This window comes from Episyrphus balteatus, chromosome 1 (assembly GCF_945859705.1).
Source record: "Episyrphus balteatus chromosome 1, idEpiBalt1.1, whole genome shotgun sequence".
Classification (NCBI taxonomy): Eukaryota; Metazoa; Arthropoda; class Insecta; order Diptera; family Syrphidae; genus Episyrphus; species Episyrphus balteatus.
In genome coordinates this window covers 46298771-46324397 of record NC_079134.1, presented here as the reverse complement: position 1 = coordinate 46324397, position 25627 = coordinate 46298771, and the positions used below count along the sequence as shown (strand labels likewise).

Below are 25627 nucleotides of genomic sequence, written 5' to 3'. Positions count from 1 at the left end.
GTCCCTCTTGGCTGCGCCTACCTGAGTCATCTTGGCCCCCTCAAGAAATCTACTCAACCATCTTGGACCAACGTTCTGAACCTGTCAACATCGCAACTACTTCCAACCCACCGCCGATGTATGAACTAATAAATCGCTATTCGTCACTCACAAAATTGAAGCGTATTGCTGCATACCTTTTAAGGTACAAGTACAATCTTCAACAAGCCGCGCTAATACGCAAAGAAAAAGAAGCTACACCCTTTCGAAATCATCATCTTCGACTTTTTGAATTGGACGAAGCTCTTCTCTTCTTGGTAAAACTAACTCAAGAACTTTTCTTCAATGACGATATCAAACGCCTCGAATCCAACAAACCTGTCTCATGTCACAGTAAGTTACTAAGACTCCACCCTTTTTTGGACGAAAAAGGAATGCTGAGAGTTGGAGGTCGACTTACAAACACATCCTTATCACCAGACAAAAAGTATCCCCTTCTACTACCGAAGACATCAAAAATCACAAAACTCATCTGTGACGACATTCATCGCATTACACTTCATGCAGGTTCGCAATTAATGCAAGCAACGCTACAAAGCCGCTTTTGGGTCATCAACGCTCGTAGTGTCTTGAGAAAGATTTCTCTATCCTGCATCAAATGTCGTCGACAAACCCATCATCTTCAAAGACAACTCATGGGTGACTTGCCTAGACCTCGAGTAACAGCATCTAGACCTTTCCTGAGTAGTGGTGTCGATTTCGCTGGACCTGTTTACCTACGAATGTCAAAAGGTCGAGGAGCTAAAGCTATGAAGGGATACATTTCGGTATTCATTTGTATGGCAACTGGTGCAATGCACCTAGAGCTCGCTAGCGACCTTTCTTCGGCTACTTTCATATCCGTTTTCAAACGTTTCGTATCTCGTCGAGGCCACTGTAAAGACCTTTACAGTGATAACGGAACGAACTTTGTTGGTGCCGAAAAAGAGCTCAAGCTATTACTCTCTGAAGCTTGCAAGGACGAAATACTAGCTCATTATCTTTCTGAAGATGGAACGGACTGGCATTTCAATCCTCCAGCAGCTCCTCACATGGGCGGCTACTGGGAAGCTGCTGTGAAGCGAGTTAAATTTCATCTACGTCGCACACTTGGTGAACATCTTCTTACTTACGAAGAATTTTCAACTTTATTGGCCGAAATCGAAGCTTGCGTCAACTCGAGACCACTGTGTCCCATTTCATCAGACGTTAATGACTTGGCAGTTCTCACGCCTGGTCATTTTTTGATCGGAGAACCACTCAAAACAATCCCAGAACCCGATGCTAAATATTTTGAAGGCAATCTTTTGAACAGCTGGCATCGCATTTCTAACTTACGTCAGCACTTCTGGAAACGATGGAGTTCTGAATATCTCATCCAGCTTCAGCAACGTTCCAAGTGGAATCGATCCTATCCTAACTTGAGTATAGGTGACCTAGTCGTCATACGTGATGAAAACTTGCCCCCAACCAAATGGAAACTTGGTAGAATCGCTAGCACTCACCCTGGCGACGATGATAAGGTACGTGTCGTTACAATTAAGACATCTGATGGTTGTCTCACTCGACCAATTGTAAAAGTTTCACCACTGTTATCTATCGACAATCGACAATGATTGGAATTGAAATTAATTATAAATAACTATTTTTTTTCTTTAAATTCTCAATCTTTAAATGTATTCTTTTAATTATTTTCAAATAATTGAGTTATTTTGTATAGCATACTTCGACTTAAAAATTAAAATTTTAAATTCAGTGTATTTGAATTTCGTAATTTGAAATTATTTTCTTTGTAAATTACCAATGTTGAATTCATGAATTAATTTAAATTTTCCCTTGTATTAATTTAATGATATTTTTTGAACTAATTTGTTAATTTGTTCCAAGGCGGTCGGAATGTTGACGCCATAACATACATTTTTATTATCTATTAATTAGTCTTGTAAGAGTCACAGACCGGTACGGTTGTACCAGCAAGTGAAATAAAAGTTTATAAAAATAAGTTCGAATCGTCTTTTATTTAAAGAATAAAAGTTTTAGTTACGGCTTTTTCACTCATTATCAACAGCGTACCGACTGATTGGAAATCAAACGTAAAGTATCTTGGGGTTCATTTAGATAAAAAATTAACGTTTGGTCTTCATGTTCAAGAAATCATAAGAAAACTTAATATAACAATCAAAATACTCTATCCATTTATTAACAGGAAATCAAAGTTAAGTGAAGAAAACAAACTTATAATTTTCAAAGTTATATTTCAAGCTATCATGTTTTACGGATCACCTGCTTGGGGAAGTTGTGCTACAAGCCATATTAAAAGGCTCCAAGTCATGCAAAATAAACTTTTAAAAATGATGCTAAACCTTCCTTGGTGTTTTTCAACTTCTGAACTGCACGCGTTAGTAAATGTTGAATATGTCTCCAACAGAATCTTAAATCTTAAAGAACGCTATAATTTGTCATGCGTTATGTCTGACAATGTTCTGATTTCAAATTTAACTTACTAAAATGATACTTTTTTGTTTTTTTGTTTACAATATGCATTTTCTTTTTTAAATTGTAAATTAATTCTTTAAATATTTATTTATTTACTTATCATATTCTTATTAATTACTATTTATCTACTGACTGATTTATTTATTTATTTTTTAATCTATTTATTTAATCATTTATTTAATTATTTATTTATTTATTATTTATTTATTTATTTATTTATTTATTTATTTACTTATTTATTTATTTATTTATTTATTTATTTATTTATTTATTTATTTATTTGTTTATTTATTTATATATTTATTTACATATTCATATTTTTGTTTTTTGTTTGTTCTTTAATTTATTTATTGATTTATTCTTTTGTTTTTTTTTTTTGTTTTTCTATTTATTCGTTTGTTATCTATTATTTATTTATTCATGCGTTTGTTTATTTATTCATCTACGTTTAGTTATAACTCCTTTAAGACTGATAATCTTAGTTTATATACATGTAAAAGTTAATTTTGAAAACTCATTGTTGGTCTTGAAATTTAAGCCACCTCTTCTCCATCTTTAACAAATTTTCCTATCTTTAGTATCCATATTTTTGTATTACTATTTTAATTATAACTTCTTTTGTAATTATTATTATTATTTTTTTTTTTCTCTTTAATGAAGGTTTTTACAAGTAGCTTTTCCTTCAAACATAATTAAATAAATCACTAACTTGTTCAAAAAGATAAACTTGGCAGCAGTTAGGTAGCTTATATACCAATCTCTGTAAAGTGTGCAATATAGTTTTAAGAAAAAATAATGTAAATTTTGCTACAATAAAACAATATATATATATAAACAAAAAGCAATAATAATTGCTTCTGCACATTTTATTTATTTATTTATTTATTTATGAGGCTTAAATACAAGCACGCAAAAAAAAAAAAAAAAAAAAAAAAAAACAAACAAACTTAAACTAAGCTTAAAAAGATAAACCTTAAACATTCTAAACTTATTCTAACTTAAAAACTAGAGGAAGCGGAAATTATGGGAAGGAGAAGTCGTAAAGGGATCTGCGAAGGGAAGAAACACTTATGTTGAAATCAAGGATAAAGTGGACATTATTAGAGAGACGCATCATTCTGGAAATGGGTTCAAACTGGCCATAGTTGGTACGGTGAAGAGGAAGGTGATAAAGTGAGACAGAACGAAGGTTACGTGGGTTAGTATTAAATATAATCATTTCAAGCAAGGCTGGACAGTCAATAGAGCCTGTTATAAGCTGGTGGACAAAAATTATGTCCGCAATGGCGCGGCGTTGACTAAGAGTCTGAAGGCTAATAAGCTTTAGCCGATCTTCATAGGGAGGTAGATTAAGTTGATCGGCCCATGGGAGACCACGTAGGGCAAAACGTAAAAAACGACGCTGTACTGCTTCAATTCTGCGGGAGTATGTTATATGATATGGAGACCAAACTTGACTAGCATATTCTAAGATTGGCCTCACATATGTCATATATAATGCTTTTGTAACATATGGATTGGTGAATTCCTTAGACCATCGTTTCACAAATCCGAGGGAGGAATTGGCTTTATTTATAATGAAATCGATATGGGCGTGGAAATTGAGCTCCTTGTCACAAATGATCCCTAAATCACGGATGGATGAGACAATAGGAATAGGTAAATCGTTGAAATGGTAAATCCTTGGGGATTGGGAGAGACGTTTTCGGGAAAAATGCATGGTTTGGCATTTATTAATATTAAGCTCCAAAAAGTTTTTAGTGCACCAATTATGAAACAAGCTTAAGTCAGTTTGGAGTGAATGGAAATCTGAAGGAGTGGTAATGATTTTGAAAATCTTCATATCATCAGCATAAATGGAAAGGTCGGAACTATTTATTATTTTCTCAACATCATTAATAGATAAGACGAATAGCAAGGGGCCCAGATGACTACCCTGAGGTACGCCTGAAGTGGCAAAAATGGGTTCAGATAAGGAGAATCTAAAGACTACCTTGTACTGGCGGTTTTCTAAATAGGAACTAACCCACGAGATAAACGCAGGAGGAAACCCGAAGGCTTTAAGTTTAAGGTTGATAATTTTATGAGAGATTTTATCAAACGCTTTACTAAAGTCGGTGGTGATAACGTCAACATCAAAACCTTTCTGTAAGGCACGAAGGGAATTAGAGACAAATTGGGTTAAGTTGGTTGTAGTAGACCTGCCCTTAAGGAAACCATGCTGTAGAGGAGAAATAATAGATTTACAGTGGAAGTATATTGAGTCGTAGACAATACTTTCAAAAAGTTTGGGAATACAGGAAAGCTTGGCAATAGGGCGATAGTTAGATATTTCATTCCTATTGCCTTTCTTAAAGATAGGAAAAATGAAAGAATCCTTCCAAGTGTTGGGAAAAGAGGACTGAGAAATAGATAATTCAAATAGTCTCGTGAGAGGAATGAAAAGGGAATCAACACAGCATTTAAGAAAAATAGCAGGGAGACCATCGGGACCAGGGGAGAAGTCATCTTTAAGTAGACTTATTTTTTCTCTCACTGTTGACGACTCAATTACCAAAGAGACAAGGGATGTTTGCGGGCAGTTACATAAATAATTGAAATAAACAGGATCAGGTTCGAGATTACTGTCACTAAAAGACGATTTAAAGAAGTTTGCGAAAAGGTTGGCTAGTATTTTAGAATCAGAGGATGTTGTGTTGAGAAATTTAAGAGTAGAAGGAAACCCGTCAGATTTTCTTTTTACATTTACAAACTGGTAGAAACGGCGAGGATCAGAGATAAGGGAGTTTTGCATATTATTTAAGTATTCATTGTAGAGAGAATCACAGAGTGTGGAAAATTTGGTGGAAGCTTGTTGATAACAAGCGAAATTTGTGTAAGTCCTTGATAACAAGAATGATTTCCAGGAGTTGTTTCTTTTGTTGCGAAGAGATTTTAGTTCCTTACTGTACCACGGAGGGGATGACTCACAGCTTTTACGGGCCTGAAAAGGGACACACTGGATTATACATTCAAAAACAGAAGTGTAGAAGAATGTCAAAGCAATATCAACTGGGGTACTATTATTAAGAAAGAGGTCAAAATCAATCATTTTAATAAGGTCGTTCAGTTGCTTAAAATTAGCTTTACGGAAATTGAACGCAAGGGAGTCATCCGGATTAATAGTAAAATTGGTGTTATCATAGGAAAGAAAAAAGGAGAGAGGGGGGTGGAAATGATCAAGGGTAGATAAAAGGTGTTGACTTCTAGTGACAACCGAATTATAAGGGTCAGATGAGAAAATGAGATCCAACTGCCTATCTAATGAATTGGTGATGTTGCTCATTTGAAAAAGGCCGGAGGCAGAGAAACGGTCAACGAGAAGGTATTCTTTATCAGAAAGACTATTATCAGGAACAAATGAAGATTCGTCCTCAGATGGCACCCAAAGTACGTTTGGTAGATTGAAGTCTCCAACGATTATAAAATCATCATCAGGAGCTGTCATCTCATAGAGAGAATCAATTTCGTCGACTATCGATTGGTAGGCTTGTATTGGTTGTGCAGGACGAATGTAACAACAAACGACAAACACATTGCGTTTTGAAATTGATACTTTAGCACAAACATATTCAAAAGGTAATGAGTTAGATACTCTAACGAGATTTGCTTCAAAGCGGTTATGAACTGCTAAGAGGACACCACGACCAGAAGAAGTATTATTAAAGCTTACACAGTCGGCTCGAAAGACTAAGAATTCAGATGAGAAAAGCTCCAGATCAAGAAAAGAGGAATTAAGATTAGTTTCGGTGAGGGCAAATATGTCATAGGGCAGTTTTTGGGAGTTTAGGAAAACTGAAGAAGTTTTGGTGCGAAGACCTCTAACATTTTGGTAATACAGGGATAATATATGGGGTGTAAATTCAGAATAGTTAGGAATGAGAATGTTTATTAGCAGCATTACGAGATCGGTGGTAAGAAGATTGTTTAGAACTAATGTGAGAGGCAAAAGTCGCGAGGTCTTTAGAAGCAGTGGAGGGAGAGATATCAAAATTTTCAAGGAAGCGAGTATAAATATTACGAAGGGGGATAGGATCAGTTGGAAGGCCTTCCTTTTTTATAGAATAAATTATGTGCGTTTTGGTTTTACCGTCAATACAGACAGAATCAGGTTTGTCATATAGGTAGGCTAGGTACAAGCGAACGTTATCAAAAAGTTTATTATCACGTAACCGTGCCATCGTATACCGGCCGTTCATGTCATTGACAGAAGAAAGTGAATTAGAAAATCTAAAAGAGTGTTTAACAGTTGGAGGACAGAGTGGATCAAAGGCTGGAGGAGGTACATTTATTTGTTGAATGGTAGAAGACTTGACGTTTCTTTTTTTGTAAGATTGTGGGGTGGGCTTAGAAGATGAGGAAGGAGAAGAAGAGCGAGACAAAGAGGTTGGATTTAATGTGTGAGACTGAACAAAATTAGGATAATATAATGAATTATTTGAACTCTTTGAGGACGATGAGGGTTTGGAAACAGGGTCCAGATTAAAAGACACACGGTTTTGAGGGATTGGATTATTTTTGGAATGTTTAGCCTTAAAACTAGTTTGGGTATAATTGCTGGAAGTATCATGTTTATTGCTGTTGTTGAAGATCCATTTGGACATTAATATTTTACCCAACCGGAAGACGTCATTAGTAGATGATGAAAACAACCATGTGTATTTGGATGGGACGTAAATCTTGAGACTTGATGGTGATAGACGTTTACATTCACCTAAAGTGATGGAGAACTTGTGATGAAAAAGATTACGGATCCAAGAAATATTGGCTGGCTTAGGTACGCGCTTCAAAAAGAAGGGGGTGAATTTTGAGTTAAGTTCCAACTTATTTATTCTATTATTCCATTCGGATAGTGTCCAAGAAGAACCGAAACGCATGATGGTGGGTTGGTCTTTTTTAGGAGATCCAGAAAAGTTGGTCTGAGTTGCAGAGTCAGTAGTGGTGATAGGGTGTAGCCGAAAATTAGAAGGGTTTTCGGAGACGTCGAGAGTTTCAGCAAGAAGAGAGGGAGTTGAATGATGATATGTTGAGTTATCTACCATTTCCGCAAGGATAGAAGTATTGTAAATTGAGGTACTAGGTTGAATTTTATCCGGTATTTCATCGATTTTGCAGGAAACGGATCTTATTTCTTCAAAGAGATCATCGATGGATATACGAGTCGCTGCAAGATCATTACTTATATCGTTGAATTGAGGAACCAAATCGAAATATAATGGAGCGGGTTGATTGAAATTTGATGAGTTTTTTGAGGTATTTTGGAAATGAATATCCAAATCGGATTGGATTGTTTTTAGCTGGTTTTTAATATCATCAAGGGGATTAGATTTGACCAAAGAAGCAAAAGACGTTTTAATGACTCGCTTGATATCTTCGATTATGTTCAGTTGGTCATCACGGGGGTATTTTTGAACTAAGGAGGTAAGATTTTTCTCAATTTTCGTATGCTTCGCGAGACACTGTTTACCATAGTTTTCAAGAGTTGAATTAACGGTTTCGATATTTTTAGATAGGTCATCAAAAAGATTAAACTTTGCTAAAACGTTTTTATGAAAAAGTTCATTGTCCGATGTGATATTATTAGTAGAATCGCTGAGAAGTTTCACTGCAAGCAAAACGTGGGACATAGATATTTCTTTACATTCATTGCAGTAGAAAACGAAGTATTTTAAATATTCTTTGAAATGAGAACTTGCTCTTTTTGTTAAACCGATGCATGAAATATGAAAAGAGTTACCGCAAACACCATGGCATTTCACTCGGTCAGAAATTTTACCATCATTATGAGAACAATCGGAGAAACCGCAACTATTTTCCATAGTTAAATAATTTGTATTAATATAAGTTTTGGAAAAATTTAGATTTTTTTTTTTTTTTTTTTTGTAATTATTAAAAATCCGTAGTGGAGATTAAATAAAATAAATAATTTTAGTTTCAGATTTTGTTTGTTGGTTCATACTGTACACTCAAGACACAAACCGAAATTATTAAAGTTTATCGGATTAGAATGTACATACTGTACACTCAAGACACAAACCGAAATTATTAAAGTTTATCGGATTAGAATGTAGATGGCGTAGGCGACGTTTAGAAGTATTAATGTTGCTTGATTTGTAGATGATGATAGTAAAGATGGCGATTAAAGATGAAAATTAGTTGATGAATGAGGATATAGATGGCGTTAAGATGAAAAGTAGTAGATGAATAGTGTAAGGTATAATGTATAGATGAAAGAAGAGATGGCGTTAAAGATGACAAGTAGCAGATGGTAGAAAAATATGTAAATAAACAAACACCGAAGACACTACTTAATGGTGCAGCAACAAAGTAGAACTGCTTGGCAGAACAATACTAAAAAGAACTCACCCAGAAAGGTAAAGCCAAAAAGCAATGGCATTGATGTTTGAATGTGAAATTTAGTTGGTAGAGTTAGTCCGAGATGATGAGATGCGGCTGTCTGACGAAACTCGAGCAATCAGGGAAGATGATAATTTCAGCAAGAAAGTGCAGGAAAAGAGAAATACTGATTTATGTAGCATCAAACACTGCTTCGAGGGCAGAACATATACGTTAAAAAAGTCACTCACCGGGATGGTAGATGAGATAGGTAGAGATGATAAGAATGGAGATATGTCGCTAAGATGAAAGCTGAAGAGTGCAGCGGGCGAAAGCTCGGGCCAGATGAGACAAAAAGTCAAATTGTTGATGTTGCAGGCCAGCAAAAAAGATTTTGAGTGGTATTGTTTGAAGTAGTTTCAGACAGCGAAGAAAATTGTTGAATTATTTCAATGAGCTTCCACAGCTTTCGATGAAATGTAGTCCACAGAGTAGGCTCAGAATGAAATATAATGATTTGTTTTGATGTAGTTTCAATGTTTTTGCTTCTTTTCGGCAGAACATATAAAAAAAATTGCACTCACCAAGGGAGACAAGGCAAAACCGCTTACAAAACACTTTACACAGTGAGGGAGAGAGACCGATGAATGTAGGCGATGATCAAAGTCACTCAATCACAACAAAGAATGTTTGTAAGGAATTGTAATTTAATAAGATTTTTTAATTTGTAAGATAATCTATCAAATTGAATCGAAAATCACTCGCGAGGAAAGAGTTAGTGATGAAAATAGTTTATTGATGAGATGGAAAAACTTTTTGTATTAAAGGTTGATACTTTATATGAAAAAAAATCGGGAATTGCGGACGTAAAGAAAAACATATGAACAAAAATATTTCTTCATTTCTTTACATAATATAAAGCAAAAACTTTAAGTTAAAAAAATAGACGTTTCAACCTTCACTTAAAAACCGTTATAACCTTCCTAAGAGTTTTAATTTTATTTAGAATACCTACAATAAGCGGGTCTTCAGTTTATTAGAATTTAAAGTTTTTCCCTAAAAATATGCAGCGTTGTTCATCACATCAATAGCAGACCCAAAACATAAAAAAAAACTTGCACATACCTACATATTTCCAGAATTAAAAATTTTAAATTCAGTTCAACTGAAAACCCTATGAAACTACCTACCTATGTGTGTTTATAACATTATAAATGTAGGTTCCTATTTCATAACATTTTTGCCTCTAAAGAACGTACATGGTACTTACCTTACTAGAGGTCTGAGGCCGACTAAAGAAAAAACATTTCAAGGCGTAGTGCGTAGATATAGATACTAACTAATTGTAATAGTATATGTATTATTTTCATCAAAGCAGACCGTTGTGGGCGGAGTCAAATTTAAAGTCAACGCATACACACTCGATTATTTCTATGAAAATAGAAAATCAATGTGTGATTTTTTTGTATTTAGTATAATGTAGGTACACATTTTTATGTAGGTATTTGGTTTGTTTTTATAATATAAAAATAAGTCGCAAATCGCAATAATCTGATTGGATGAATAGTAGGTACATAAATTGAGTTGAGGTCTTAGGTCGTTAGTGTGGTAGTAAATGAAATGCATCTCTCCAAAACTAGGGCTATAGAGATAAATTTAAAGATGGAAAAAAATTGGGGGTATTTTCAAAAGATGTCTAAGGGTTTTTCTAGGATATTGAAGAAGTTACCTATATAGTAAATATGTTTAAAATAGGAAGATGCAAAAATACGTTAAATTCAATTTATTTTTATATATTGAAATTGAGGAACCTAACTTCTGGGAAAAATAGAACAAAAAAGCTGTTGGCAATATAGGAATTGAATGGGTAGCAGTACCTAACACTTATTAAACTAAGAATTGAGGAGCATCCATAAAAATCAAGTTGGAGTGTTGAATTTTACTTTGCGTTTTATTGAAGGCAGGGCCGTCTTTAACTATCCTGAGGCCCTTGGGCACACAAGAATTTTGGGGCCCTTTTGGAAAGTAAAATAAGTACAATGGTTGGCTTAAAGGCAATGGTTATGGTTAAAAAGGGGTGCCAATATATCGTTTCATATAAAGTAAAGGGGGTGCCAATAATACGTGCATCGAGACATCAATCGTTGCCACTGCCAATAATTGTACCCTGTATCCGTTATAAGTTTCAGTTTGAAGAATTGGAAAAAAGAGCTCAAACGGATTGATAGATTTGCTAAAAACTCGGTACAGACGATTTCTACGTAATTTTCAAGAGCCGTTTTTTTATTTTTTGCCTTTTTATTTTAATGTCTCTTTTTCAACGGATATCTCCAATATAAAGTTTTCGAGATATTGCAATTTTCTCAAAAACGGATAACGATTTTGCTTTGAAAAAAAATATGTTTTGCTGCAAATAAGGCCGCACTTTTGAAAGAAGAAAAATATTTTTTGGACCGTTACTAACGGTACCTACTTGCCATAGAACCGATTTCTTAATGAAAACGAAACAACCGATTTTAATGAAAATTTTTACATAAAAAGGTTCATACTGATATTAAAACTAAGAAAACTTAAAAAAAAATGTTTTTTAAAGTTATTTAATGAATTTTATGTGTCAATCTTTAAATACGAGAGCAATTCGCAATTCAAATTAAAACCATTGTACCATGGCGTTTTCCATTGAACCAAAACATTGATGTACCGTCGACGAGCCGGCAATAGTTTTTTCTCAAACGTTTTCCAACGGAAAAAGTATTGATGTTTTTTGCCGACGAATTGATTCTTTTTCGTCTTTTAATACGAATCTACTCATATTTTTACACTGATTTTAACACGCACTACAAATTTGACAGTTTTGCAAACTTCAAACGAAATTATTATTTAAGGAAAAAGATAATGGAAGAGAATTCGTTGTTTTTATTAATAAATAATAAATAATCTTACCTACAGTGGAAAAAAGGTATTTTCTTGTTTTTTGAAAATATTATTCTTATTTTTTTTTTTTGAAAATTGAATTTGGGTTTGGTGGTTTGGATTTAAATTTTTTTCCGCATACAACGCCACATATTTTCTTTTCTTTTTGAAAACATATATTTTCCGTATAGGTGTAGAAAAAAATGTATTTGATTGTTTGGTTGCCATATAAAAACTAAAATTTTTTGGTAGATGGTCTGACCGACAAAAATGTTTTGAGAATATAATATTCGTTCCTTCGGGGCCCCCTGACAATGGGGGCCCTGGGCACGGGCCCCGTGTGCCCTTATGGTAAAGACGGCATTGATTGAAGGGAGTAAAGTAGGTTGAAGGTAGGTCCAGCCTTTAAAGGTTTTTAAATATGAAAGGGTAATGATAGGTATGTATGTATATCCAAATATTGGAAATGACGTAGCCTTTAAAGAGCATTGAATTACCTGCAGCTAGTTGGTTTAAGTGCGTTATGTTCTGTTTTTGGAAGTTTTTAACAGTATTTTAAGGTAGTTTTTACATCAAATTAAAGATTTAAGCATTAATCTGCAAAGAGTATTAAATCTATGCATTGTTAACTTTGTATCATAAAGTTTCAAAATCATGCATCTGTTTCAGCCAATTTAAAGGTCAAATCGTGGAGCAACAAATTCGAGATTAGGGTAACAAATTAGCAACAAAATAGCTTAAGATTCCTGCGTACTTAGATTTTAAAATTTGTGTTTTATCGTACCCAGCTTGATGGATGACGTCATCGAAAAATTAGTTTATCTCCTGTAAGATGGGATTGGGTGGTGATAGAAAATTTAAAAATAACTTTTTGCAGAGCAACAAATTCTGTCTATAATTTGGCATTTTTAGTTTTTTGAAAAAGCGTATAGATAAAAAGTCTCCACAAAATTGCATCTGTTGCAGTCGATTTGAAGGTCAAATCGTGGAGCAACAAATTCAAGATTGGGGTAACAAATTAGCAACAAATTAGCAACAAATTCCTGCATACTCAGATTTTCAAATTTGCGTTGTGGCGTACCCAGCTTGACGTCAAGCTGGGTACGCCACAGATTTAAGGGGTAAGGGGGGGAGCAACAAATTCGGGATTGGGGTAACAAATTAGCAACAAATTAGCAACAAATTACTGCATACTTATTTTTTTGAAATTTTGAGTATTACGATTTTTTGCGTTGTTTGATGACGTCATCGAAAAATTATTTTTCCTCCTGTAAGATGGGATTAATTAATGATAGAAAATTTAAAAATAGCTTTTTGCAGAGCAACAAATTCTGTCAAAAATTTGGCGTTTTTAGTTTTTTGAAAAAGCGTATAGATAAAAAGTCTCCACAAAATTGCATCTGTTGCAGTCGATTTGAAGGTCAAATCGTGGAGCAACAAATTCAAGATTGGGGTAACAAATTAGCAACAAATTAGCAACAAATTCCTGCATACTTAGATTTTCAAATTTGCGTTGTGGCGTACCCAGCTTGACGTCAAGCTGGGTACGCCACAGATTTAAGGGGTAAGGGGGGGAGCAACAAATTCGGGATTGGGGTAACAAATTAGCAACAAATTAGCAACAAATTACTGCATACTTATTTTTTTGAAATTTTGAGTATTACGTGTTTTTGCGTTTTTTCGTTTCATCCACATATGTTCCACAAATGCATTCAAGCTCCACAAGGCATTTTGGACATGAAGGGATTGGAATAAAAACTTGATATGGACCTTTTTGAAAAGGTTTCAAGGACCTCTTTCTATTGATACCACTTTTTTGACTGTGCGATCATTTTTGGGCGATTTAGCTTTTTTGCATAATCTGTTAATGTGCATTTGAAGGGCAAAACGTGGAGCAACAAATTCGAAATTAGGGTAACAAATTAGCAACAAATTAGCAACAAATTCCTGCATACTTACATTTTTGAAATTTTGAATTTTAATTTGTGGCGTACCCAGCTTGACGTCAAGCTGGGCACGCCACAGATTTAAGGGGTAAGGGCAGGAGCAACAAATTCGGGATTGGGGTAACAAATTAGCAACAAATTAGCAACAAATTCCTGCATACTCAGATTTTGGATTTTCGGTTGTGGCGTACCCAGCTTGACGGACCTGGTTATTGTGGTAATCAAGCTTCAACGGTTTTCGAGAGTTACAATATTCAAATTCTTAGAACTGGCAACATATTTTATAAAAAAATAAAATTCACTCTTACTATTGTGCGACTTTAAGAATAGAGCAATTGTGATTTGTTAAAATCCTTTTTTTTCTTGTCCTCTATAAAGTTTACTTCCATCAGCTCCCTAAAAACTATACATTTCATTTCGGTATCTAAAATCCTACTACCACCCCGCACGAAATAATACCCTACTGTGTGAGTGAATGCACCTAGATTTTGAAATTATTTTCTAAAAATATAAACCAGGACAATGACGTTGTCTGTGTAAAAACGAGAGTTTATTTTGTTAACCCTTTCGGACCCAGCGTTACTCTCATGTAACATTTTTTTAAAAATTCGTAAAAAATATTAAATTAAACAATTTTTTAGGTTACGATGGCTTAATTGAAAGATAATAATGCCTAGTTACTGGATTATTACAAAAAGTTAGTCAAATATCATACTTTTAATTTTTTTTTATTGAGAAAGGGACTGAAATTCACATTTTTTTTTTTTTTTTGCAAAAAAAAAATTTTTTATATATGGTCATAATTTTGAAAAAAAGATATAAAAAATGTTAATGCAGAAAGTGTTTTGTTTTTTTGCTTAGAAGAAGTAGCATACATTATAGTTTCATAAAAAGTTATTATCTCAGTTCTCCGACTTTTTTTTGTGGTCATAGGCAGTGCATGTTACTTACATGTAACATGAGAAAAACACATTAGTTTTGCTATTTATTATTTTGGAAAATAACTTTTTGCTATTCATAATTCTTAGTTGTGATGTATTTGACCCGATAATACCGAAAAAACATTTTTTAATATTGATTTTCATAGCTTGGGTTCGAAAGGGTTAATATAAAATTGAAAATTACCGTACTTTGTTCATTGAAATAAAAAAAATAAAAAAAAGTACACACACACAAAATACTTCTAAAGCATATAAAACGTGCAAGTAGTATCACAGAAGGTCGTTAAGTGATCTAATTAAAAAGTAAGTATATTTTGTCACAGACTCTAAGAAGCCATCTATGTGTGTATATATGTTTGTGAGCATTGTTGTAGTAAAAACCAAATAAAATAGGCTATAATTTATTGTTATAGAGCTTCTATAGGGGTTGTTAGAAGGTAGCAAAAGTGTTTGAATACTAAAAAATAATGTAAACAAAAGCAATGCATTTCAATGTGATATATGGTGTATATTTAATGCAAGCAAACAAAAAATGAACATTTTTTGTTTGTTTATGATTTTGAGATGGAATTGTTGCAAATTTTGAAATTTATACGAGGGAGGGATTGAGTTTAGGAATGACCTTTTACGGTTTTCAATCATTTTTGAATTTTTACTTTCACAAAAAAGTTTCTCTATGAATTATCCAATGATTGATTAACTTATTTCCCACAAAAAAAAATCCTTAAAAAAGGACTCGAAAATAGAGAGATTTTTTTTAGGTTTTAAATTGCAAAAACACTTCAAAATGACCAAAGGCTGTAAATGGTTATAAGGAATTTCAAACGACTTAAGGATCCAACAAATTGAAAGACTTGAAAGAATTCTAAGGAATTTGAAAAGACTCAAAGAGACTTAAGAACGAAAAAACTGCAAATGATATTAAATTCTGAAAGAACAAGACTAATAGATTAATGGCTACAGAAAAACACATCAATTGAATGCATGAAAGCTGTCTGTCAAGGAATGCAAAAATTTCAAAAAGACTTAAACCCTGTGAAAAGTAAGGATACACAATATGCTTTCTCACACGTTAAAGTAGGTACCTATACCTACTTTTTTTTAAATAGCTTTTTCGCCTTTTTCAAAATTCAATAAAGGGTAAGAGTGAGATGATACAATATTTGCATGGACTCCAGTTAACCTTATCACCCACCAGGGATATAACCTCAAATTATAGGTGGAATATTTTATGTGCTCGTAAACCGTAAGAGATATAAAATAAAATCACGGGTATGTTTTTTTTTTGCTGGGTAATTGGTGTTGGTGTAGGAGAGTGAAAACACACTGAATTTTTAATGAAGGCAACACAGTTAAAAAAAATATTGCTGCTAGAGTTGCTTTGAGGTTAGAATCACCAAAAATTGGCACGAATTTTAAAACTGGAGGCGATATACATTTTTTTTTTTTTCATATTTTTTTTTAATGCTGGACTTATGGATATTTTATAATAACAAAAAACTTTGTAGGTGAATATTTCATTTGCAATAGAATATAATATTAACTGCAGCATAATGGTTGGAATCAAGGCTACCAAATTGAGTTCAGAGGGAGTATGAAATTCATATTCATATTCTCATTGAATATGGACAGTTTTTTTCTCTATTAACATAGATATTATATTTAATGTATAATGTGGGTGGATATCGTTTAAAACAAAAAAAAAATGTCCCTAACAAGCATTTTTCCTTAAAATTAAATTGTTTTCGTCAGAGTTTTTACAATGTGTGGGAAGGTACTTATAGAACTCACGACAATATATTTTTTTTTATTTAATCCTAAATAAATCATTTTAAGTAGGTAGACCTTGAAAATGTGACAAAATTACATGATGTGGCCATTGTAATTGTTGACATTCATTATTTCATAAAAAAATATATCAACTGAAGGTGTGCTTAGCTTGTGGGAGGACTGTATTGCTTTTTTTTAATATAACAAAATTATACAAATATATCTATGTATATATTTCTTAGAGAAAATAAAAGGCGTTATAACTGTTAAGGGCCATATATGAAAAATTTTGTACCCATTCGGTTGCTGTAAATTTGCACTTAATTCTAATGTAAAATGTTACTGATTTTGGAAACAAAAGTGTTTCCTGTGGTAAAAAAATAAACCCTTTAAGCTTTTCAACATACTACACGATTTATCGAGATTTTTTGGGCTTATTACATCATAATTTTAGGAAGTCTATAAATTCTTGGTTATTTTCACGAATGTGAAATTTCAGAATAAAATAGATGAAATTTCTTTGAGGGTGCAGCCTCCATTTGACCATTTGCCCATACAAAATAAGATTATCCAAAACACAAAAAAAAAAAGCGGAGAAAGAACAAACCACAGAAACAACACATGGGAACAGAACGCAAATGGTTTGACATCTTTCAACTAACAGGGCGCAATCCCATCAATTTTTTATTTTTGCAATCAAAAAACTGCCTTTACTAAGTTTCATGAGAATAATAATAACACTGGTCAACAAAATTTAACTTTTTTTTTGCCACAAGAACCAAAATATACTTTTCTAGTAGTTTTTGGGGTGCTGAACCCGAATCTGAAGTCAGAAAAATTTGATTAGCTTCCGTTTTTGAAATATTTCCGTTATAAAATGCTAAAAAACGTCATTTTGGCTGTTTTCGAGGTTCTGTTTTTATGTGGGGTAATTCATTACAAACAAATTTGTAACGGTTATTATAAGAACAGATATTCTTCTTTCAAAAACTGTTAAAATTTTCCCGATATCTCTTTTATTGCTCGAGATATCTTAAGTTTCATTTAATAAGCCAAAGAGAAACTAAACTTAATCTAAAGTTCAAGTCACTGGTCACAGAATTTTTGCCACAAGAACCAAAATATACTTTTCTCAAGGTTTTCGAGCTGCTAAACTCAAATCTGCAATCGGAAAAATTCTATTAGCCTCCGTTCTAGAAATATAACCGTTATAAAAAAAAACCCTTTTTTTGCATTTTATAACGGTAATATTTCAAGAACGAAGGCTAATAGAATTTTTCTGATTGTGGATTCGAGTTCAGCAACCCAAAAACCTTCAGAAAAGTATATTTTGATTCTTGTGGCAAAAAAAGTTTAATTTGGTTGGCCAGTGTTGTTTCTGAATCAAAGACCACTACTTAAATTTTAAATATCTCGGGCAATAAAAGAGATATCGGGAAAATTTAAACAGTTTTTGAAAGAAGAATATCTGTTCTTATAATAACCGTTACAAATTTGTTTGTAATGAATTACCGCATATAAAAACAGAACCTCGAAAACAGCCAAAATTACGTTTTTTGACATTTTCTAACGGTAATATTTTAAAAACGAAGGCCAATCAAAGTTTTCTGACTTCAGATTCGGATTCAGCACCCCAAAAAATACTAGAAAAGTATATTTTGGTTCTTGTGGCAAAAACCTTGTTGACCAGTGTAATTATTATACAATTATAGAACTTTTTTGTGTCTTTTACTACTGATACTTTTTATCTGAACTATATTTTTATCAACTTAAATAAAAATAAAAAAAAAAATAAAATAGAAAATAAATTCTATAATTTTCTTTTTGTAGGTATATTAATACAATTCACTAATTAACTGCAGTTGCAAACATTCATGCGTTGGAAGGTTAGACGATGTGTAGGCTCTTCTACACCCTGAGTTATTCACTTGTAAAAAGTGGGTCACTGTGGTGTATACGTACTGTTTTTTTTTTAACAAACATTTTTATTTTTATCACTGCCCGCTTTCTATCAAGTGATCTTTTGGAACACACATATTTATTTTTGCATTTTGTAAAATATGTACCTCTAATTGACTTTTTATTTAATTTTGGATTATAATGGCTTAAATATATTGAAAATCGTTGTGTTAACATTCAAAAAGGATTTTAATTACAAAAGAAAAGACGTTTTTCAAAGTAGTATATGCAAATAATTTATGGTCACTACAAAATTCCTATAACACTAGTCTGCAAAATTTAACTTTTTTTTTTCCTTCAAATAATTTTTTGAAAGATTAGACTTTCCTGAATCTAAATCTGGTTTCAGAAAAATTCCATCAAGTACCATTTTTGTAAAAATGATTTTTGAAAAATGTGGGTAGTTTCTAAAAAATCACCCTTTTTGATTCATTTGATCTTGTATAAAATTAAAACTATTTGTCGCATTGAGCACAAATTTGGAGGACTTATTCCTCATAATATGACCTATCGATTGACACCTTCCTTCTACATTAATGTTTACTCATATTTTAAAATACTGATTGACAAAAAAAGCAGAAATATCGAAATCCTTCACTTTTTAGTAAATCCTACATGAACAAAAACACCTTAATTAAGGAAATTGTAAAATATCAACGCCCATTATATTTAAAAAGTCAAAAATGTAAAACAAAAAACCATAATAACATACATTAAAGAGAATTTTTACGTGTTTTGTAATTTTATATACTACTTTTCTATTTAGAAATATCTTATTTGTAATAAACCTCGTCGCCTGAGAATTGTTTTGTCGTATACGCCAATTTTGGAATTTTGGGAAATCGCATTTTAAGGTTTGAGCTTTTATAAAAAAAAAAACTGGCCGATAGATTTTTTTCAATTTTTAATAGAATATTTTGTGCGATATCTTCTTTATATTTATGTTGTCAAAATTGTCACATCTATTTTAGTTTTCAAATTATCAAGGTTTTTATCCAAAATCAGTTTGTCGTAAACGCCACCAAAATCAACTTTTTTTTCCATCCCGTACACGTACGACAAAGTAGGCGCACGTACAACATTCCAATACTAAAAAATAAATAAAAAAATTTTCACAGTTCGTTTTTATTTATTAATTAAATATTTAAAAAATAGTTTCTTATTACATAGAAGTAGTATTGGTTTGACTTAGAGGCTCAATTATTAAAATAAATATATCTAAAATAAAGAAAAACCAAAAAATATGACCATAAACATAAAAAAAATTTAAAAAATGTCTTAACAAAAAATAAAAGTCATCCTATGGCTATGAAATATGAAAGAAATAAAATAAAAATAAACCAAGTTTGGTTAAATTAATATATGGTCATAAATAAAAGTAAATTAAATAAATATCAAACTAAAGAATTTATTCTAATTTTTTGATTTGACGCTTCATAATATTCTTGGTCTGATTTAGGCATAAATGAAAAGGCTTTTAATATCAATAATCTTATCCTTAGTTATCGAGTTAGATTTTTTAGTAATTTGAAGACATTGGCTGAACAAATTTACAGGAGTTGTTATGGTAGACTTTTTATATGTTTCAAATATTGATGAGCTTTTATATTCCACTTTTCTACCGCTCGCTTTATAAAATAGTGTAAAAGTATCATCAGTATCATCAATTTGCAAAACAATAACGCAAATTTAGCGAAGAACAATGGCGCCTTAAAAAAATAATTTTCGACCAGCAGGTGTTTTTTGCGAGCGGGTGCAATAACAAAACTCACAGCAACCCTTTTTCGCTTCGTTCACGACAACGCGCGTGAACGAAGAGGCGCCACGGGCTCGGCGTCCACGACTACAGTCAACTTGTTGTACTTGTGTGTTCGATACAAGATCAATAAGTATACAGCAATAAAACAGCAACCTTTTTTTCACTTTACTTCGTTGAAGACAGCGCGCGCGAACGAAGTGACAAGATCAATAAGTGTACAACAATAAAACAATAAAACTGCGACCTTTTTTCACTTCGCTCAAGACAACGCGCTTGAACGAAGCGGCGCCCGCGACCGACTTCTTGATCTTGTGTTCGATAGAAGACCAACAGTGTACATATTTATAAGCGGTACTTGTGACCGAGGATGAGGTCAAGTATCTAGCGGCAGGAACAAACGACAAGAACCATGACAAAATTAAATACAACCTTTGAGAAGTCTTTTTCTTCCTTGCACCTCTAGGAATAGTGCAAAACCTCAAGTAGCGCAAAGCTTAATGCAGCCCTTAGTTTTTAAATTCATTGTCCTTATAGCACATGAAGTCCTTATTTTCAATAAATACTTTTCTAGTAGGTTTATTATATTTGTTTATATTCTATTTGGGTCATATACCTACATACATGTAAGACAAAACAAGTTCGAAATTTTCTACCCTATCTGTTTTGTACGACATACGACAAACCAATACTGAAGAAAAAAAAGCTGAAAAATACATAGAATTTTTGTCGTAAACGCCAAAAGTTGGCGCTTACGACAAACCAACGCTAATCTGATGCTTATTTTGTGGATATACGACAAAATGCACACTAATTATCTCAGTAACGGTAAACGATAGGACAAATCTGATAACAGAAATGAAAAGAGAACGTTCTAAAACCTATTACTACATATCCAGTTTAAAAAAGTGCATTTTGGCGTTTACGACAAAACAACTCTCGGGCGACGACCTATCGATAAACTGCATGGTAAAGCTTCAGATTTGTTTCTCCTAGAAACAAAAGTATACTTTTCTTATAGTTTTTGATGTGCTGAGTTAGAATCCGAAGTCAAAAAAATTCTATCACGTCAGAATTTTGAGATATTCGCATTAATGTATCACAAAATCAAGTTTTTTTTTTAGAAAATCTCAAAAAAACTACTATATCTCAAAAGCCAGAGTAGAGCTGACCGAAATTTTTTGAGTTCGGATTCAAAATCAGCACACGAAAGTCAATTAGAATAGTATACTTTTGTTCTAGGGAGAAAGATATCTTAATTTTTAGAGATCGGTTTCTTTATGGTAAGATATGCGAAACCCACTAAACTAACTTTAATTAAGATATCTCGGAGAAGAAAAGAGATATTGAGAAGATTGAAACTGAATTTGAAAGAAAAAAATAAGTTCTTTTATAAACCGTAACAATTTTAACTGAAAAAGATAACATTATGCCAAAATATTTCTTCGAAAACAGCAAAAAAATGGGTTTTTGAGATTTTGAGTTAATCTAAGAATTCAACAATTTTTTATTTACGAAAATCAGTAAGGTTAGAGTGTAGGTACGTCTTAAAATAAAAATTTTCGAAAATTGTATGGGGTATTTCTTAATTCTTTTCTAAGTTTTGAAAAATGCTTTATTATAATTATTTGTTAAATAAAATGTTTTTTTTTTTTATTCCTACTTTCTTTCGAAAACTATAAAGTTAGACCTACATCGAAACGACATCGAAAAACAAAAGCAACAAGCACAAGCACAAAATAAGGGCCAATTTTTTTTGGTGGAAAACATGAGTTTCATGAATTTTTTTTTTAATCAAAACAAAAATAAATTGAATTTTTTTTTATCGATTGAAATAATATCCATGCATTCAGAAATACATTTGTTTTGGTAAGAAAAAATTTTTTTTCTATTTTAATCCATCCAATAAACCCAAAATAGCTAAAAACCTGATAAGATAAAATTAATTTTTTTGTTTGGTATTTTTCTTAACACCTCTTATGCTTCATATTTATCGATGCACACTTATATGTATGCATAAAAATATTAAATGTTTGTTATTGAGTATCGAAAAAAACCAACAAACTAAAAAAATTACCAATGTCCTTGGTATTTCTGATCAACGAAATAAAATTATATTTGATTTATTAAAGTCCTACTACTTTTAGACACCAACCGTAGTTTTGAGGAAATCACGACTATTTTGTAGAATATTCCTCCAGAGTAACTACTATTTTTGCTGTTTGGCGGCTAAAATGAAGAATACAAATTTTTTCGATCTGCTCGTTTATAGTGCATCTTTGAGCATGAAATTTTTTATTTTTTTTTAATAATTCGGATCTCGAAATTTCCCACCCCCATGATTTTCACCCGTATCCGCATTTTTTGGAATATTTTCGAATTTCGTCAAAAATAATACGAAAATTTGAAGAATATCACAGAGAAAAATGTGACCACCTAAAAACTAACAGATTGCCATATTGTTTTACTGCCAATATGTTTTTTAAGGAAACCTTATTACACTGAACCAAATCCTTACGTAAATACAACGAAAAAATTCGTTGAGCCAACGAAAATTTAATTAATTTTCAGACGTTGAAAAATTTAATTGGCTCAACGAAATGGCTTTCATACTTTAATGAAGAACTTCATCAATCAACGAAAACTGTCGTATTTTAATGAAATTTTTCATAAAAATTTTTGATCGAGAATCAATGAATTTTCACATCACTTTACGAAATTTTTTAATCGATTAACGTAAAATTTAACTAACCACGGTGATATTTTTCGTTAGTCAATGTATTTTTCGATTAATTTATGAAAGGAACTTTCGTTAGCTAACGAATTTTTTCGTAAATTTTATGAATAATTTAATTAAATTACGAAAAAATGTTCTTTAGCTAACGAAACTTTTCGTTGTATTAATTATTTTTTTTAGTAGATGATACTTAAATTCTTTTCGTTAATTTATTTAATTAAATTAATTTAATTAATTTGGGAATAAAGAAAAAATGAAATGAATAAAATCCGCTGAAAATTTTTAACCATAAAAAAAAATTGGCGTTTCGTCCCGGGTGGAGCTCACTTGGAATCATCAGTTGACTTATCGTGAGACACCTTGTCAATACGCAAATATTGTTTATATTCAGCTAAACTTACATAGATTTTTAAACAAAAACCTAATAAGAACTATATCCAGAAAGATTAAGTTTTTAATCATTAAAACAGAAATGCACCTACGTTTTTTTTTTTTTTTTTTTGTAAGGCAACGATTTTTTTTCGTTAACTGATGTATTTTTTCATAAGCCGATGTAATATTTCATTAGTAATGAAGAATCTTCATAAGACAATTACCTATTTATTTTCATAAACTTATGAAGATTTTCGTTAGTTAATGTTGAATTTCATAAGTTAATGAATTTTTTCGTTACTTAATGAAAACTTTGATAAAGTAAGAAAAAATTCTTATTTTTTAAAATGAGAATGAAATTTTTCGTTAAGTGATGAATCTTTTCATTAAATTGGATTTTTTGGCACTAAAAAGGGAGAAAAATTGTATGAAACGTTTTCATTAATTGATGAAGGTTTTCATAATATGAAAAACTAAATATTTTCGTTGAGCCAACTAAGGCTTCGTTGGGCCAAGGAAAATGTAGTGTATGAAACGATTTTCGTAATTTTACGAAATTTATTGTTTTCAGTGTAAAAGCAACGATTGATAAGGTTTTTTTATAAGGATTTCTTATTAGTTTTATAGAGAAAATCTTATTAAAATTTGAGTGAAAAGTACATTTTTTTTGCAACTTGGCACTAGAACTAAAATCGCGATCAATGTTTTCATAGCGGGTTGGTTCAGGTGGTAAGGTGTGCGACTAATGATTTGAAGTCTCCAGTTCGATTCCCGGCCTGGTCGTCGTTTTTTTTTTTTTTTTTTCTTTTCAAAACCCTACAAGTGCAGATTTTAAAACAATAAGGAAAACCCGATTGTTTTAATAAGGTTTCCTTCTTTCCTTCCTGGATGAAAACCATAGAGAAATCTTATTGTTTTTGTTCTATTTTATGTGGTCTATTTTTCTCTGTGATCTCTTAAGCCAAGTTAAAAACTTTGGTGAGTGGTCATAAATTAAAGAAAAAAAAATATATCATTTATTTAAAGAGGAAAAACATTTTAAAATATGCATTCTCAAAATGGTTTAACTCGGAATTTTTTAAAATCTTAAATTAAAACCTCTAAAATCTCATTTCATAAGTCATAATCAAATGAATCAATATAGACTAAAATGATAAATAGATACAATATCACAAGTAAAAAATGCGAAATGAATTCTTTTTCAATCAGAAACTTATTTATTTATTTTTTCAGAGCTTGCAGCTCATAAAAATTAAACACAAACAAAAATGCAAAAACTAATAAAATGTTTTTTTTTTTTTTTTGTATTTGGCTTAGACGATTCCACCTCTAACACTATATCAGCTGGTCAGGGCCAAACGCGCAAAAAAAAAAACATTAATTTTTGTTGTTATTTGTTTTTGCTATTATTTTTTCTTTCTTTCTTTTTTTATTGTTACCAGGCGTATGTGCGAATTTAGCTGGCAGTATTCGCATTCTATTTGTGGTTATCAACGACCTAAAAAATGTGCTGTATATTATGTATGCATCGTACATAGAAACACACTTGAATTTATAATGAATTTTTCATATTTATAAGCCACACACAGGCAAGAGTTTTTTTTGTTTCTATATCATTAAAATGATTTGAATATTTTTTTTGCTGTTCTTCATTTGGGAATGAATACACAATATACAAGCAAGAAAATAAAAATTGAGGTAGGTTTTATGATTGTATGATTGAGGAAGGAAAAAAAAAATAATTTATTGTTAAACTGCATGGTTTGACTGGAACGTTTTTAATATTTTTTTTTTGCAACTAGGTATTTCTTTTTTAACATCAATTTTTAACACTACCTTTATTTTTTACATGGAAAAAAAAAACAATATTTTATTCAAACTCTTAAAATATTTTTCCTAGCTTTGGAATTTCAATTATTTTAAAAGAAATCACTTTTATTTTCCCGGCAACACTAACTGTGCAGGGATTTCAATTTTGATGTTTTTCTGCAGAATTTTTACAGGAATTTCATTAATAAATGAAAACAATGATATGCACCTTTATATTTAAATTCAAACAATGAACAATGTTAACATTCATCAAAAAGACGTACTTTTTGAAGTAGATCCAATTTTAAGTTGCACATTTTTAACGAATTAACATGAACTAGTGGGTGGCTAGGTAGTCACGCAAAGTTTCATTATAATTATATTTTGTTTTTTTTTTTGTTCTACTTGTTAGTGTAAGACGATTTGCATACGATTCGAAAAAATTAGAGCTTGCAGGTTATGGACCGATATAAAAAATTCAATTCATGACATGGCTGCACGAACTTCCTCTTTTGTTTAAGTTGCTTAAAATACT

At 31.8% G+C, this 25627-nt stretch overlaps 2 protein-coding genes across 3 annotated transcripts in view; both read left to right on the top strand.

The window, feature by feature from the left end:
* LOC129906730 (ATP-binding cassette sub-family G member 1) overlaps positions 1-25627 on the top strand; it is a 122591-nt gene that overhangs the window by 41964 nt on the left and 55000 nt on the right. The gene's annotated exons all lie outside the window — the stretch shown is intronic.
* LOC129919594 (uncharacterized) lies at positions 117-1634 on the top strand. The gene has a single exon (XM_056000573.1). It carries the CDS (start codon positions 117-119, stop codon positions 1632-1634), a length of 1518 nt encoding a protein of 505 aa, XP_055856548.1.

Excerpts from the sequence above, each read along its gene's own strand:
- LOC129919594 (XM_056000573.1), top strand. The coding sequence starts at position 117 with ATGTATGAACTAATAAATCGCTATTCGTCACTCACAAAATTGAAGCGT.